The sequence below is a fragment of the Quercus robur genome, chromosome 2 (assembly GCF_932294415.1).
Source record: "Quercus robur chromosome 2, dhQueRobu3.1, whole genome shotgun sequence".
Lineage (NCBI taxonomy): Eukaryota > Viridiplantae > Streptophyta > Magnoliopsida > Fagales > Fagaceae > Quercus > Quercus robur.
Genome location: NC_065535.1, coordinates 29,988,095 through 30,004,469, shown reverse-complemented (window position 1 = coordinate 30,004,469; position 16,375 = coordinate 29,988,095). Strand labels below are relative to the sequence as shown.

Sequence of the window (16,375 nt, the reverse complement as noted above, 5' to 3'; positions counted from 1 at the left end):
TACAAATTTGATGGAGCCCGGGTTTCAGAGCTTTATTGCTAAAAATAATCCCGTTCCTGTGTATCCAAAGGCTTCATAAGCCGGTTAGGAAAACAAAATGCCAGGGAATGGAAGTAGGGACATGAGCAATGGAGCAACAACCATTTCTTTTAAACCAAACCTTCAATGTTCACAGTTCACTAAGTGCTAAAGTAGCCTTTGAGGCTTTGACCATAGCCAAGGCAGGGCTTACAACAGACCTGTTTTGAAGCTGCTAGCTGAATTTGGTTAACTTTTACCCTTTGTTCTTTGTGATATATAGGGAACCAGATACCACTAAACCACAATTCCAGTTGTTAATTACATGAATTTAAATCAGCTCATTCTAGGTTTTTTCAAAGTTTCTTTCATTTGAATCCTGATACCTTTGCAGGATAAGAAAGACTTGGAATTGTTTTATTTAAATCAATGAATAAATGTACAATAGCCTTGAGGTGAGGCAAAATCAATACAACTGTTAGGGGCGGCAATTACCCATGAAAACGCTAACTGGTCACAATTTCATCATGTAAACCAGTGTATCAAGAAATAAAATAGACAAATCTATTTGTACCAATTTAGTTCACAAGAAGGTTGTGTTTGTTTCAATTAAATACCGACATTTGGATTGCCTGAGCCTGCTGCAGCAACTCCCATTCCACCTCCACCATGTGATATAGCTCCCAACTTTTCATGGTCTTCTTCAATAGCAACTTTGTTGCCATCTAACTCTTGCACAAGTTCATCAATCTTGCGGAATTGATATGGCCATCTTGCGTTGTAGAGAAATTGGCGAAGGTCAAACCTATTATCCTCTGGTGAATAACTCTGCATGTAGTTTAGAAAGGTGTAAGCTCTTACTGGATTAAGATAAATACAATGCGGTATTTTACTAGAAGTTTCCAAGCTGGAAATATATAACTCTGGACCTTGCTCTTTTAGGTCAACTTACCTCAGCATGATATGAAGGTGTCAAAACTGTCATTTTGTGTCGGTTAATGGAATAGTACTTGAAGAAGTGTTTCACTTTATCAGCCACCTCCAATGGAGTTAATCTTGCACCCCATCTGTAGCAGAGGTTCTGCAATAAGAAAAATAGTATCAGAACTGATGAGTGCTTATGGGCATCAGAGACAAAAATGTCAATTGGATCCAACAACCTTATAGATTTGGTAATATAACAAGTCATCCAATAAAAGCACATATAAAGAAAGAGGACTCATAACCAACACTATTACTCCAATGAATTTTTCATTTTATTCTATCTTTTCTTTAAAGGTACATGTATCAAAAGATTATAAGGGGGCAATTAAAAAAAAAAAAAAAACTGCAAAACCACCTCAGAGAAAAGCCAAGAAGGTTTGGTAACAATAAAACTAGGAAATGAAATTGAGGCATGGTGTCGAATCTGCCACCCATGTGAAAAGAAATCATGTAAAAGAGTTTCGAGCTCAAGATTGGAAAATTCAGCTTATTTAGATATCTGATTATTTCCTTCATCCAATAGCATCATAAACAAGCATAACAGAGGGTCTCTGCTAGTAGCCAGTAACTCTGCCTGCCAAATCTCTGGTCCCATTTCTAAAGAACTAAAAACACAAAATATGATCAAGGTAGAATCCAAGAAAACTTAATGAGAAAATCACAGAGTGCAGGATCCAAGCCCCTGGTATGATCTTGAAGATGTTTAACTTATAGTTATGCATAATTGTTAAGATTATTATTTTCAAGTAAATATTCAGTGTATTCATATTGCACCTTTAGATCAGATGAAGTTATCATAATAATTTTTATTTTACCTCTAAAATTTAGACATCACCACAAAATCTGTTTAAAGACAACTTAGACTAGGAGACACCATAAAGAGTATTCCCTGATGTGCCAAAGCAAGCAAGAAATTGAGTCATGGTATCACAACACTTCTAGTTCCTATCACAGATTAATTTGAGAGAAGGAAAACCAATGAAGCTCCGTGAGATTCATTTATGAGATAAACAGGGAAACAAAAACAGACCTTGAACATAGATACTGGACCACATCGGAAAATTTTCCGCAACCTTCCATAGACAGAGAGTTCCTCATATGTCATTCCCATGTCCACTTCATCTAACTGTTTTATAGAACAAAGAATTAGACTTACCAGAAAGAAAAAAAAATGATGATGAGAATGACTTATTCATCCCTTTAACTTATATCTTTGACCCACTGTTTTCAATATTAAAAAAATGTATAGGCAGATGAAAGTAAATCCATTACCTGACTGTAGTTGGCACGTATAGGCTCCAGTTCAGCCGTTGGTGGGGCTGCTTCAATATCCGCCAAAGATGAGTATCCAAGATGGGTGGCAGCCCATCGGAGAAATGACCGAAGATCCTGCTTACTAATACTGCCAATTGGATTAATATCTGCAGAGCTGCAATCATACTGTGTGAAAGAGATAGACATGAGTTCATATAATTGAAATAAAACAGAATTGAAATAAAATTGAGTTCTTATATGATTGAATTGTAAAAGCATCTAGGCAAATCAACATTATACAGAATAGAGGAATCCCTCACAACTAACTCTTTTGTTTCATATGTCACAAAGTTGGCTTGCTTCCTCTGAGATGGGAGGGTACAAAAAAACCTGGTTTAACTAGGTCCAGCCAAAGTTTGGGAAATAAAAATATACTAACTATACAAGAGAGGCTGCTGCACATTTGTTTGGGGGGGGGGGGGGGGGAGAGAAGTTGAAAGAAGAAGGAACGGACATCGCAGTTTCTCATAGATGAGTTAAAAGTAAATGCACACTGACAGAAGGTTGACTTGTTAACAAGTTTCACTGTTAGAAAGAAGGTTGTGTAATTAGGGCACGTTTAGTAGACTATAATAGACATTGTAATGTAATAGATATTCCTATAGTATAATTATTTGGTTGTTTGGTTATGTTTTTATTACAATGAATAGTTATTTCTTATGAATAGCTATTCTTCAAAATGAGGAATAACTATTCCTTATCAAAAGTACTGAGTATCCATTCCTTTACCTTATGTAATAACTTTTTAAAATTTTTTCCTAAAAAGCCATTAGTTGCCACATCTTCAAAAGGAAAGAAACTAAATTTTCTTTCTTGTTAATTATTAGCTCTATTTTAAACACTCTAAAATAAGTGTATTTTAGGAAATTTAACTTAAAAATGATTTAATTACACCTTCTTTTTACATTCTACTAAATTTTGGATGCATATTCAAGATTCTATTCCTAAATGGTTACCAAACTAATGAATAGTAATACTTATTACATTCCAACTTAATGCATTCCTTGTAATATTTATTCTTATTATTCTTATTTCCATGTAATAATCATTATAGTGTACCAAACGTGCCCTTAATATCTAACTTTTAACTAAAGTTAAAATGAATATTACCTTTGTTAGGTAACCACGCAATGCTTCGTCCACATTGGAGCTACCCAAAACAAGATAAAATCCAGGTTTGTTGTGCACCCACGGCAAGAGTGATGCTAACATAAAAGCTAGCACCATTCTGATTCGAGCTTGAATGTTCTGCAAACCTAAGTTCTCAATGTTAGATCCGCCATCTACCTGTAAAAAAAAAAAAAAAAGATTGAAGAATAATTAGAACATAATTACTTACACTTTGTAACGTGAATTTGCTACAGAATTTCGTTACTCCCCAAAGCAGAAGGCCCAATATGAAAAGCATAAACCAAGCTCTCAAATCCCCCCAAACCCCCCAAAAAAATTGTACAACACAAAAGTATGAAAAACTCTCTCTCTCTCTCTCTCTCTCTCTGTATGGCATTAAAATAAAATTTCATTGGAAAGGTGTAGCCAAGCAAACATAAAGATTTGATTGATGACCGAAAATTATAGTGCATTAAAAAAGAAACATGATTGGACCTAATGGATTATATAGAACTTGTAACAATGTATGCCAGAAATGGCACCCTTATTGATGACCCAAAATCTTTTGATAAGTATTGATGACCCAGAATTATTGTGTATTAACAAGCAATATAATTGGAACGAATGGATTATATAGCAACTGTTTTTTCTTTTTCTTTTTTTGATAAGTGGATTATATAGCAATTGTAATAGTCTTTCACCGCAGCCACCATAGCATATCAGAAATCCTTTTACCTTATAGCGCAGTCGCTTTCCTGTAAGAGTTTGAAACAAAGATAGAAGTGCAGAAACAACCCCATCTATGGAAACATCAAGATGCCATGAGCCAATCTCATCTGCTAGTACCTTTGCTCGTGACTTTGTGGCTTCAGAACTGCAAAGTTAACACAATTTCAACAAGAGCAAATGACGCTATAAGAACCATTCTATTCTGTACATGGACCAACCTGTTTTCAGATCCCATAAATACTGTGTAAAATATGCGCTTTGCAAATTCTCTGCTGTCAGTAGGAAACTGTCCATCAGTATAATTCCCAATTCGTATAGCATCAGCTTTGACTTTTTCATCCCCATTTGCTATTTCTGCAAGCAAATGTGCATTACCATTTAATGTATCATAATCAGAAGATCCAATACTTGGTTCAGGGTTGTAAAAATAGGTCAATCTTTCTCTGCCTTTGCTGCAGCCCTAGTAATCATTGCAGTAGCCAGGGAAGATACTGCCAGGAACCACCCCCCCCCCCCCCCCCAACATAAGTTACACTTTCTGAGCCCTAGACCAATGGTTTCATGATTGAGAAAGCTGGAAGACAAATTGATCAATTCAACACAATATCCTCTCCATGCAATAACATGTACTTTTTGCTACAAATCTTCATATTATCACTTTTTTATCTACCTAATTGCATTCAGCTTCTTGCACTCAGCAATCTGTGGCATGTTAAACAGCCCTGGCTATTGAATTGGCTCATTGAAACCGTTTATAGCTTTTCATTACTTTTGTATGATTATTTAGTGTTTGTTCAGAACAAGCCTTTTCTTTTAGCATATTTACTTAGGTACAATTTTTTAAAGCCTCACTTTTTCTAGGTCCAACTATACTTTAACCAACTTTCAGCTAAAAAAAAAGCTACATCCAAAACTCAATATCAAAGGAAATGAAATTGAGAGGTTAACAATCTACACATCTAATGTTTAACAAAAGCATGTAAATGATCACATACCCCAGTCACACATTCCAAATAATAGTCATTTTACACCGAATGTAGCATGTAGTGCCTAAATTATTTAAATCAAAAGTTGAGAGGGAACACATATATGAAATGCATCATACAAGATTGCAGCATCAATGTGCTATGCTTATTAAAACCGACCTTTTACGACAAGCTGGCACATGCAACCAACTATTGCAGCTACAGAGGAGCTGTCTGCTCCACCAGAAAGAGGAAGCAAAAAACCAGAAGCACCGCTCCTTCGTAAATAATCCCATAACCAGCAACTAGGTCCAAAGGCTATTTCCTCCTCAGGACAGTGATACTTAATCTGAATCATGTTCAATTTAGTAAGTGCTTGGTTTTAGAATGATCATACAATGCTTGTTAAAATAATATTTCTTACAAAAATTATAAAACTACAAGTAATATAAAAATTAAAATTAAAATTTCAGAAAATCTCCAAGTGGGTGCAAGACTGCTAAATGCAACTGTTTATAAGTAAAGCCTTCATCCCAATACACGAGATCAGTAAAATAAGTCCTTGCTGGACCAGGAACAAACCTCAAGTGGACTGGAAGGACACATTTTCAGGTTAAAAGACTGAGAAAGCTTGAATGGTACTGCCACTGAAGGAACTATGGTTTTGCGACTTGCTTGCTCTTGAAAGCTGCTTATAGATCCTCTAAGACTAGCAACCTGACATCAAGCACATAAGTTAAGGAAACACAAGTTAATTGTTTATATTTACAACAGAAGGTTATAATCACAAGAAATGCCACAAATTTGAATCGATAGAATGAATATCAGATTAACAGCATGATTATCCAAATAGGTGCCTATTTTCACAGACCTGTTAAGTTGTTTGTATGGAAAATTTACTTAACAGTCACCAATAACAACCAGTTCATGCTCAAACAGATTATACATTAAAAGGGTGACAGGAAAATATAAAAGTGTAATAGTATTGATGCAACACATAAATGTCTTTGAATATTTAGGAAGAGCATCAACAGGTGATTCATTTTCAAAGTAGCAAATACAATGGTAAAACCAATCCACACTATCAAATGAATGTCATATAGTGCCTTCTGATATGCTTGCGCTCGCACACGCGAGCGCGTGCACACACACACACAAGATGTTGCATACCGCATCTAGATCAACTTGAGCAACCACAATCTCAATATCCTTCAAAGAAAACTGTGAGCCTTGAGCAACCACATCTCCATTTACAACAATGCAAGAACATCCATCTGCCACAAATAAGGTACGTATCAAGTAGTGGGTTTACAAAAGAGGGAAACCAAAATAAGCATCAAACAGAAGATAGAATGTCTACATATAAGAAAACAAAGTCCAATATGTATTTCATATTATTAAGTAGTAAGTGAATGAAGTACAAATGTCAATTCAACTAAGATATAGTTATGTACCATAGTAAAGACGACTGCCATCACATCCTTGGAGATTGCTGTACATGTAAACCCCTCCTCGAGTATGAGTAGCACCTATAATAGCACGAAGGCGAATATCAAGCTTCCTTAGTTGATGGTGACTTCCACTTGCATTCATAAACACTTCAACCCCATTCAGTGCAAGGTCAGCATGAGGAGGAACAGGACTATAAAGCTCTTCACAAACTTCAGCCGCAACAGCTCTAACAAGGCAAAAAAATACTTGACATTTAACTTTCAATTTCTGATATAAGTGAGAAGCTCATAAAAATTATCAATCTTCCATACATCCTGACATGCATAAAAGCATACAACAAAATTATATGTGGACCACACAGATCCTGCATCCGCAACAAAAATTTTCCAATAATGTTCATCTGTTCGTGAATTTTGTAATTAGTTGATGTTATACTTATAGAAAAAAAGGAAAAAAAGTAATTAGTTGATATTATGCATCTATGGGATTTCCCAATGAGAGAACTTCTATAGGGAGAATGAAGCATTGAAATTTTCCATCTAATGTCTTCATAAGAAAATGTGGAAAATAGGGGCTATGTGTAGTGACACTACGTTCTATTATTCAGTCTTGCTTGACCACATAATTACAAAAGCAACAGGTGGCATAAGTTCTGACAAAAGACTAAATACTCTAACCAGGACCAGTGCTAGTAATGTTGTCACTTACGTGTCTAGAAACTGAATGAATCCATTACCAAAAGGCACTGACTTTTGTGATATATGCTCAGAAATTTCAATTGGAAGCTGAAAGTCCACAAGTTGGTCTTTTTGCTTCCATGCTGTGAACCAACGAAGCTCCCTGTAATTTCCATCATTTGCAAGCCACATCTTCGGGCGAATCATAATAATTTTTCTGTTAAAACATAGAACTTGACAATTGTAACGCTCCGATTCTTTGATGACAGGCATACCGATGCTGCACAATATGCCATCAGTCCAATCGCCCAGTAAAATATCTTTCAAACACTCCCATCTGCAATCACATCAAGCATTGCCATCAGCAGGTAACCAAAATATCTTCTTACAAAAAGAAAACGTTTTCACATATCAATTAGTCAAAGAAGAACATGATGGTCAGAATCTCAACAATTCGTGTACGCTGAATCAGCAAAATAAGTATGGCATCATTCATCAATAAAATTCAATAACACCCTCTTCTATTCATGGTTTTCCAATTCTTTACCCCACTACTTTTTTTTTTTTTTTATAAGCTTTACCCCACTACTAAATATTAATGATTCTGATATAAATTCAGTGGAAGCTTTTGTTCTTACCCCATCTGCCACATCAACCAACAAACTAATTCGATTTAACACATAAATTTACTCACTCAAAGCCTATGCTCCACAAAATTCACACCCTTTTCCATATACTTCCTTCTAAACTGACCAATTTCAATACTTTTCTAAACAAAAACTAAAGAATCAAAAGCAATACAAACACACTCAATAACTTTCTATTGGTTTTTTAAAATTCACTATTGGATTACATCGTCTCTATATACCCTGCATGCATGCAAAAATATGAAGATTATCATATATCAACAACTTCATCATCTATAAAATGTTTAAATTTCAAGTTTTTTGAACTTTAAAATTATATACAGAAATGGGTTTAACAATCAAAAAATAAAAAACATCCAAATTGAAACAGAAATTGGCACGTGTGTTAGCACAAAAAGTGTATGTAATCCAAATTTTAAAAATATCAATCCAATAAAAAGTTATTATGTCGTGTAACATTAAAGAAAATTTACACTGCATAAAACTTAATCTTGACCCACCAATTAACAAAAAATTTGGTACGTGTTAATAATATAAAGAATATGTAATCCAACCGTAATACTTTTAAAATATTAAAACACAAGTTATCAGGTGATATAACATTAACAAAAAGAGCTAGACCAGCTCTAACTGACCCATGATAGTATAATATAACAGCAACAAAATCACACCATTTTCCACACGCTTCCAAATTGAGCTCCAAGTTTACTTCTTTTCCAAACAAAAAAAAAAAAAAAAAAACCAAGAATTCAAAAGCAAAACCCACAAACAATATATACATAAATATCATATGTGTGTGTTATATTACAGTAACCAAAAAAAAAAAAAAAAAAGAGAGAGAGAAAAAGTTACGCATGAGAAACGGTATCGAGCTCCAAGAAATGGTCTTCGCAGCCATAACCAGTAACCTCGAGCTCGGGACCGAGACGAATGACTGCACCGGCTTGCTTGGCCATGGATATCGACTCCTTGATTTGCTTCAAGTTGCAATCGAAATCCATGGCCCATTGGTTCAGATTACACGTTGCCACCTTCAACAGCCTCATCTTCTTCTTTGTCTCTAAACTCAAACTCTAAAACCAAAGCTTAAGGAATTCAGAAACAGTGTTCGGAAATTGAATTTGTGTGTGGAAAAGACTGAAACTTTTTTGATATGCTGAGTTTGGGACTCTAGTTTGTGAATGAAATGAATTTCTTTGTGGAATTCTATGGAATTGGGAATTGTTTGTTTGGGATTTATATGAAGTTTTGGGATTTGGATTCTCTTTTATTTTTATTTTTTAAGGGTGGGAATTGGATTTTCTGAGCAACTTGGGCTGCTTCTGCTGTTGTGTGGTAAACGCAGCAGAGTGTCCAACGGGTTCCTTCCTGGACCCTTGGACGGGTCAAACACTCAAAATAGTGAGGAAAAAAAAATTAGTGAAAAAAATAAAATAAGTATGTCTTTTTGTTTTGTGTATGTCTATAAAAGAACCGAGTTGTCTATAAACCGTTCAAACTCAATTTGAAAAAAAGACTTGTTTAACTTTATCTATATATAAAATAATAGGTGGAGTAGAGAGAGTGTGAAATTGAATTTCAAATTAGAACTCTAATTTTGTGCCATGTGTCTAGAATCTGAAATTGAAATTGAATTTTGGATCATGTGGCTAAATGTATGTGGGCTCATTCTCATTAAAATCACTTCTATGTATCGGGTCAAGTGAGTTACTATGCTAATTAAGTTTTTTCTTGATTTTGTAGTCAAACGTAAAAACCAAAGAGATTAATATCGGTGATAAGAACTTGGTTTGGGTACATTGCATAATTTCCAAAAAGATAGCAAAGCCAAAGTTTGCATCTTTGTTATAAATTGCTTACAAAGTTTGCATCTTTACATTTGCACTGAGTTTCGGATTAAAGTGCTTTTTTCTTGGTTCTGACACTGAGTTTTGTTTACTATTCACTTACAAAGTTTGCATCTTTACATTTGTTATAAATTTCTAATATGTGATTAGATGCACATTATGCCTAAAATTCACTATCCTTATATTTGGCTTTTTGTTCAGGTTGGACACCTATAACAATGAAGAAAGCACTGTTGTGGACCGATGGATGATACTTTTTGCAGGCTGCAAAGGAACTTAGTGATCAATGGAATCTCATGCGAATTGGAGAGGACCCGACTGTAGATGTCTAGATGGCAGATGTGAGTCACTATGTTTTTAAAATGTTCAGTGAAGGTAAAGGTTATGAATAATGTAAATTTTTCGGAGAGAGATTTATTATTCTATATTTACGCAAGTTTGGTCGTCTTCTTGGAGTGGATCACTCCACCCTGTCTTTCTATTGGAATTTTTTATTCAGATTGTTACAATTTAATTCGAAATTTTATTTGAATTTTCCTATTGTTGTTACTATCATATATTATCATTCCAATTGTTCAATTAGAATCTGAAATTGGAGTCCAATTTTACTATACACGTGTACAATCTAATTATTTTTAATTTTGCTGTCATGTGTAGAAGCCAATGAGATGAAATTAATAACACATTAAACACTCATGCTTTGGGAATCGGTAGTACCAATCTAAATCCATTGGACCTGCTTTGTGATAATACAACTATGAAGGATGTATAAAAACATGCACAAACCCATCTCTCTATAAAAAGAGATTGGAGAGAGTTTCTTTTATCAGCCATGGAATTTCAGAAGTTTTTTCTTCACACAAATGCCCATCATGTTACAAAATGACCCATCGTAAAACTACAAAATGAGTACAACTCTGAGGGTTTTTTTTTTTTTTTTTAATTTTAAATTTTTTAAGTTGCGAAAATTTCAATCACCAATAGAGATTGAAGATTCATAAGCGTGAATGGATCTTTTGGATAAACATTGTCACCAAGGTTCATATTTCTGTGTGAAATATATATACTGCTAAGTTTTGTTAATGAAATTTTTTGGTTAATAATATGAATTTAGACTTAATTGAGCTTTTTAAACATGAATAAACTCATGATTAATAATATATCCATTCTCGTGCGGCAACACGGGGCTACATACTAGTTTATTTAATAAACAAGACAAACTCAAGTATAAAGGCACGTTTGGTAAACTGTAATAGGCACTGTAATGTAATAGTTATTCCTATGATTTAGTTATTCAATAATTTGGTTATGTTTTTATTATAGGGAATAATTATTCTTTATGAATAGCTATTCTTTAAAACTAATCGCTAACCCGTGCGATGCATGGGATAGTTAAACAAAATTTATACACATTCACTTTTATAGGTACAATCATTTGAAAATAATTCTAACTAATACCCAAATGTAAGAGACACATTGACTTACTATTTAAAGTAGTTTTCTGAAGAATTTACACATATTGTGCAACTGAGCCTTAATTTCTCATCAACGGTTAGAAATATAAACTGCAAATATATAAATAAAGACCATGACTTGAGAAGGACACATTAAACTTCAAATTAGAGTAGTAATGTTACTTTTTCAATCTTTACTCAGTTGTAATAATAATATAGAGGAAATTCAAAATATGGAAAGAAAATAAAAATTACAACAATTAATTCTATTATCTTTCATGCTATACTTTGTAATTGTACGGAATTAAGTCAACTCAATTTAAGTAGTTGTAATAAAATTGGCTTCTACTATTCTCTATTCTATAGAAATATGAACATATTGGATTTCTCAAATAATTACCGGTATTGCAATAAAATGATTTATTATTGAGAATAAGAAACAAAGAAAATCTCTCTATAGCTTAAGAAACACAATATACTAAAATTAAAGAGAGAAAATTTTTGGAGGACAAAATATTATAGATAATTTAAAAGAATTTTGGTTTAATTTCTGAACACTGTAACTCCATAAAATTCATACTAATAATAATATTTTATGATAGCGCAGTTAGAATTTTGGTTTAATTCTTGAACACTGAATTGGAAATTGATTATATGAGTATTCAATGGTGAACAAAAATGAAGTTAAAATTTGAGCATTGTAACAACTTCTTCACACAGTATTCTACGGGTAGCAACGAATTTAATTTGATTGTGTTACAATATAATCCAAACTACACAGTATTCTACGGGTAGCAACAAATTTAATTTGTTTGTGTTACTATATAATCCAAACTTATTAATATATAAAGACTTTGAATTAACTCAATAAAACTATCAAAGCCTTTCCACTACAAGAACATGTGAAGATTCTGTTAATTTGAGCAAACTTAAACCCCTCCATCCACTTAAATTTTAGAAACAGATTATACACTTAAAAGGGTTAGTAATTTATAGTACTTACCCCCCACTATTAGTATACAGACACCAAATGCGGTCATCGTAACCCTTTGAAAGAACCTTCCCCAATTGGATCCTATAAAAAAAAAAAAAAAAAAAAAAACACCCAATTAACAAAATTGATCCAAAAGGGTCTAAAAAGCACACAAAATCAATTCAAAAAAAAAAAATATGAGACAAAGTAATTACTTTCCCCTGCCACTGAAATCGTCTTCTGTATTGCTGTTCCAAACTGCAACACTTATCTCTCTAAGGCTTTCAATTAACGAAAACACAAACTTCTTTTGGAATACCGGAGTATTATGACCATCTATAAACACACACACAAAAAACAAAATCAACATAACTCACTATAACTCTATAGAAGCCTCAAAAATATAAAGAGAAATTAAAAGAGTTGAATTTGGTATTTACGTTTGGAGAGAGAGAGTTTGCAGAAACCGTGGTTTTATATTTCTTAACTTGAGAGAGGGGTAAGGTTGCTAGAGTTTTGAGGAGTTATAATGTTTTTATTTTTATTTTTTTAAATATTGTGCTGACGTGGAAAATTGTGGTGCCAACAGAAGCTTTGGTTTTATATATATATATAGATGAAGAATAACTATTCCTCTCTAAAAGGGATGTAATAGCTATTCCTTAGTAGATATAATAATTTCCAACACTAATATATTTCCAAATAAATCAACTTTCCATATCCACCTAACAATTATGGAAATAAAAAATCATTAAAAAAAACTCATCTCTCTAAAATTTAAAATATATTATTTTCTAGGAAATATAATTGTATGAATGAGATATTTCCTAAAATAGATCATAAGTTTTATTCTAATGTTACAATTCACAACCAAACTAACGCTCGGTTTGTTTCAGCATAAACGTTTTTTGGAAAATGGTTTATTTTTTAAAGAGCATTTTCTAGAAAACTGTATCATTTTCCAGTGTTTGGTAACGACCTTGAAAATAAGCTTGAGAATGTTTTCTGGTGTTTGGTATGCAAATTTTTATTCTTATTTTTTATATTTCTTGTGTAATTTAAAACATGTGTATTATGTAAACCAACTAATGTAATCAATATAAATAAAATAAAATAAAAAACCAAGAATGAATTTGGTTTTCATACTAAAATTTTGACAATAAATACAATCAAAATTAGTTTTCAAATTTTCATTATTTATACCACTTATCTTGCTCATATATATAGACATTAATGTCCATACATACATACATACATACATATATATACATACATACATACATACACACACACATATATATATATATATATATATATATATATATATATATATCAACAATTTGTTTATATACATAAAATTGACATGAGAATACATCTTTAATAAGTACAAATAATAATAATTTTTAATTGTCTAATCTTTTTGCTGGTACATTAATTATCTACTATGGTCAACCACAAGTCTTTAATATTACTCGAAATTATGTATTTATATAATGTATCTACATACTATATTATCACTGTATAGTATTTGCATAATGTATCTACCAACAAATACAATTCTTCTAAACAATTATTATTCATTATATAACAATATTATTAATTTACCATAAAGATTATCTCATGTAAAAGCAATTTAGAGCCGTATAGGCACTATGTTTAAAATTTTCGTCTTTTACTTCATTCATTCTTTCTTCTTTTTTTTTTTTTTTTAATATTTTTTTAGCACTTTTATGTGCAAAAAAGAACTACCTGGAATCCATCAAACCAAAAATTTCTTAAAGAAAAAAATAAAATCAAGTTTGAAATTCAAAGTAAAGAATTGAGATTTTGGTAAAGAGGAATGAAATAATTACCATTGCAAATATGTTCTCCTTTGCAAGTTGGTAGAGAGGAATGAAATAATTACTGAGCAATGAGGGGGAAAAAAATCTAATTAGAGAACTGTGATATAAAGGGGAAGAGAAACATGGAGAGAGAGAGAGAGAGAGAGAGAGAGAGAGAGAGAGAGAGAGAGATCTATGGAAGAGGGGAGACCAGAGTTAGTGACAGTGAGGGTGTGAGGAAAGAAAAAGAAAAGGGAAGAGAGAAAGAGTGAGAGAGAGAGCATATCGTGAGAGAGAGATTGTTTTCCAAAAAAAAATTTTGGAAAACAACTTATAGAAAACAAGCCTTATTTTTATTAGGATTTTCCATTGACTAAAGATAGTTTTCCGTTGACCAGTTTTTTTTGTACTACCGAACACTGAAAAATGTAGAAAATTATCTTTACAGAAGATTTTTTAGCGAAACAAACAGAGCGTAATGAATAGGTTTAGTTATTCCATTACAACATATTTTATTCCTGATAATAAAGATTACCATTCATGTTGTAATCCACATTCAGTGTACCAAACGTACCCTAAGTTTAAGGTTGACTATAAAACGAGTCAAGCTTAAATATAATAATGTGTTTGTAAACTAGGTTTTGAACATTAGTCTCAATTAAACTGTATATGATATTATTATATTCTTATATGCATATTTATCTTTAAAAATATATTTATATAGACTTGCAATTTGATTGGGTAAGTTTGTAAATAGATTCATATAATATAAAATTTATAATTTATTGGATGATATAACTTTGTAAAAATTCATTGATTTGTGAATAGATACAAAATTTTAGACATGATTTTATTACATATGAGAAGAGAATAAATTAACCAAGTAGCACATGAATAGACTTGAGCTTGTTAACAAGAAAATAATCCAAGCATAAATATGTAATCTTGTTTAGTATAAGAAGCTTGAACTCAGCTCATGTTCAAAATAAAATTAAATGAACAAATCTTAACTTTTAAGACTTGGCTCGACTCAACTCATTTACAATCCTACTTTGTGACAAATTGAACCAATTTTTTTTAAATTTTAAATTGGACTCTCTTAGTAATAGCAATCTAATCCCTCCATCCATGACTAAAAACTACTAAGAGTCTTAAAAAAAATGTAGCTTATTTTACATGAGGAAAATTTTCATGGGTATCTATTATACACAAACAACAACATTGTCTTATGACCAAGAGATTTGTAGATCAAGAGATACTTCCTAATATTTCAATTGAGATGTTCATAGTTCAAATCATCTCTCCCCAATTATCATATTAATATATGTATATATGATTGATTTGGAATACAAAACACGATAAATATAAGAGAGAGAGAGAGAGAGAGAGAGAGAGAGAGAGAGAGAGAGAGAGCCTTTAGTAATGGTTGTTATTGAAAAAAAAATATATATGAAGAGAGTGAGCGAGAGTGTTGTAACTTAAGTAGCCTCTTTTGATATTTTTAACTAAAACATTCAAAATTCAAATTTTCACTTTCCAATTATCAAATTAGCAACAAAAAATAATGTGGAGAGGGTGATTACATTATATGCCAAAGATTATATGCCAAGAGTTATGTAACTTAAATGTTACTTAATATTTTTAACAAAGATGTTTAGAGTTCAAATCCTTCTAATTCAAACTGTTTAATTTTTTGTTTTGTTTTTTTATAAAAATGGTTTGATTATAATGAATATAAAATATCAGGTTTAAAATTGTAAAATTAAAACAGTTAAGGATTAGTTTCTCTGAACTTTGTCCTAAATTGTATAAAAGGAATAATAGGGGCGATATGGTGGGTTATTACAGCAACAAGAGTCTGTTTGTACGATGTAATTATATTACAGCGGTACTTTGGATTGGACGTCAACATTTTTGACGCTTTTAAAGTCTCAGTTTTTTTTTTTTTTTTTTTTTGGAGAATGTTTACAAATCTCAGTTGATATGACTTCTGACTTCTTTTTTTAATTGAATTTCAAGTAACTTTCCTAAAGTTCTTTTTTAGTTAAGAATCAAAGTCTTTTATTTCCAAAATGAATTGTGTTGAAAAGACCATGAAACTTTCCAAAGGGTGAATGAATTGTGGAATATCAAATATGGAATATGGAATATGGAATAGAAACCTGCTTGAGCGTTCAGCAATGACTTGCGGCCGGGTAAGCGTATAGTGTCCGACGGGTTCAGATTCTTGGAAAGGCAGCAAAATTTTACCAATAAAATAGAGGCGATTTTTTTGGCTATTTAATGAAATTAGCGAGTGTAAAATTCGTTACCAAGGATTTCATTATTGCAGCGATGCTTTGGATTTCATCTTTTTTTTTGAGAATCCCACTGAAATTTTAT

At 32.2% G+C, this 16,375-nt stretch overlaps 1 protein-coding gene across 1 annotated transcript; it reads right to left on the bottom strand.

The window, feature by feature from the left end:
- Window positions 1–411: 411 nt before the first annotated feature.
- LOC126713261 (glutamine-dependent NAD(+) synthetase) lies at window positions 412–9,293 on the bottom strand. The gene is made up of 13 exons (XM_050412966.1): window positions 8,749–9,293; window positions 7,281–7,586; window positions 6,575–6,798; window positions 6,291–6,394; window positions 5,703–5,837; window positions 5,301–5,469; window positions 4,374–4,509; window positions 4,162–4,300; window positions 3,427–3,603; window positions 2,275–2,442; window positions 2,033–2,128; window positions 971–1,099; window positions 412–846 (listed from the first exon to the last, which is right to left on the bottom strand). Exons 1-13 carry the CDS (start codon window positions 8,940–8,942, stop codon window positions 628–630), a joined length of 2,196 nt encoding a protein of 731 aa, XP_050268923.1. The 5' UTR covers window positions 8,943–9,293; the 3' UTR covers window positions 412–627.
- Window positions 9,294–16,375: the final 7,082 nt, after the last annotated feature.

Excerpts from the sequence above, each read along its gene's own strand:
- LOC126713261 (XM_050412966.1), bottom strand. The coding sequence starts at position 8,942 with ATGAGGCTGTTGAAGGTGGCAACGTGTAATCTGAACCAATGGGCCATG. Across the intron at positions 4,510-5,300 it reads GTGCCAGCTTGTCGTAAAAG|AAATAGCAAATGGGGATGAA; the intron begins GTCGGTTTTAAT and ends ATTTGCTTGCAG. Across the intron at positions 3,604-4,161 it reads GAAAGCGACTGCGCTATAAG|GTAGATGGCGGATCTAACAT; the intron begins GTAAAAGGATTT and ends TTTTTTTTACAG.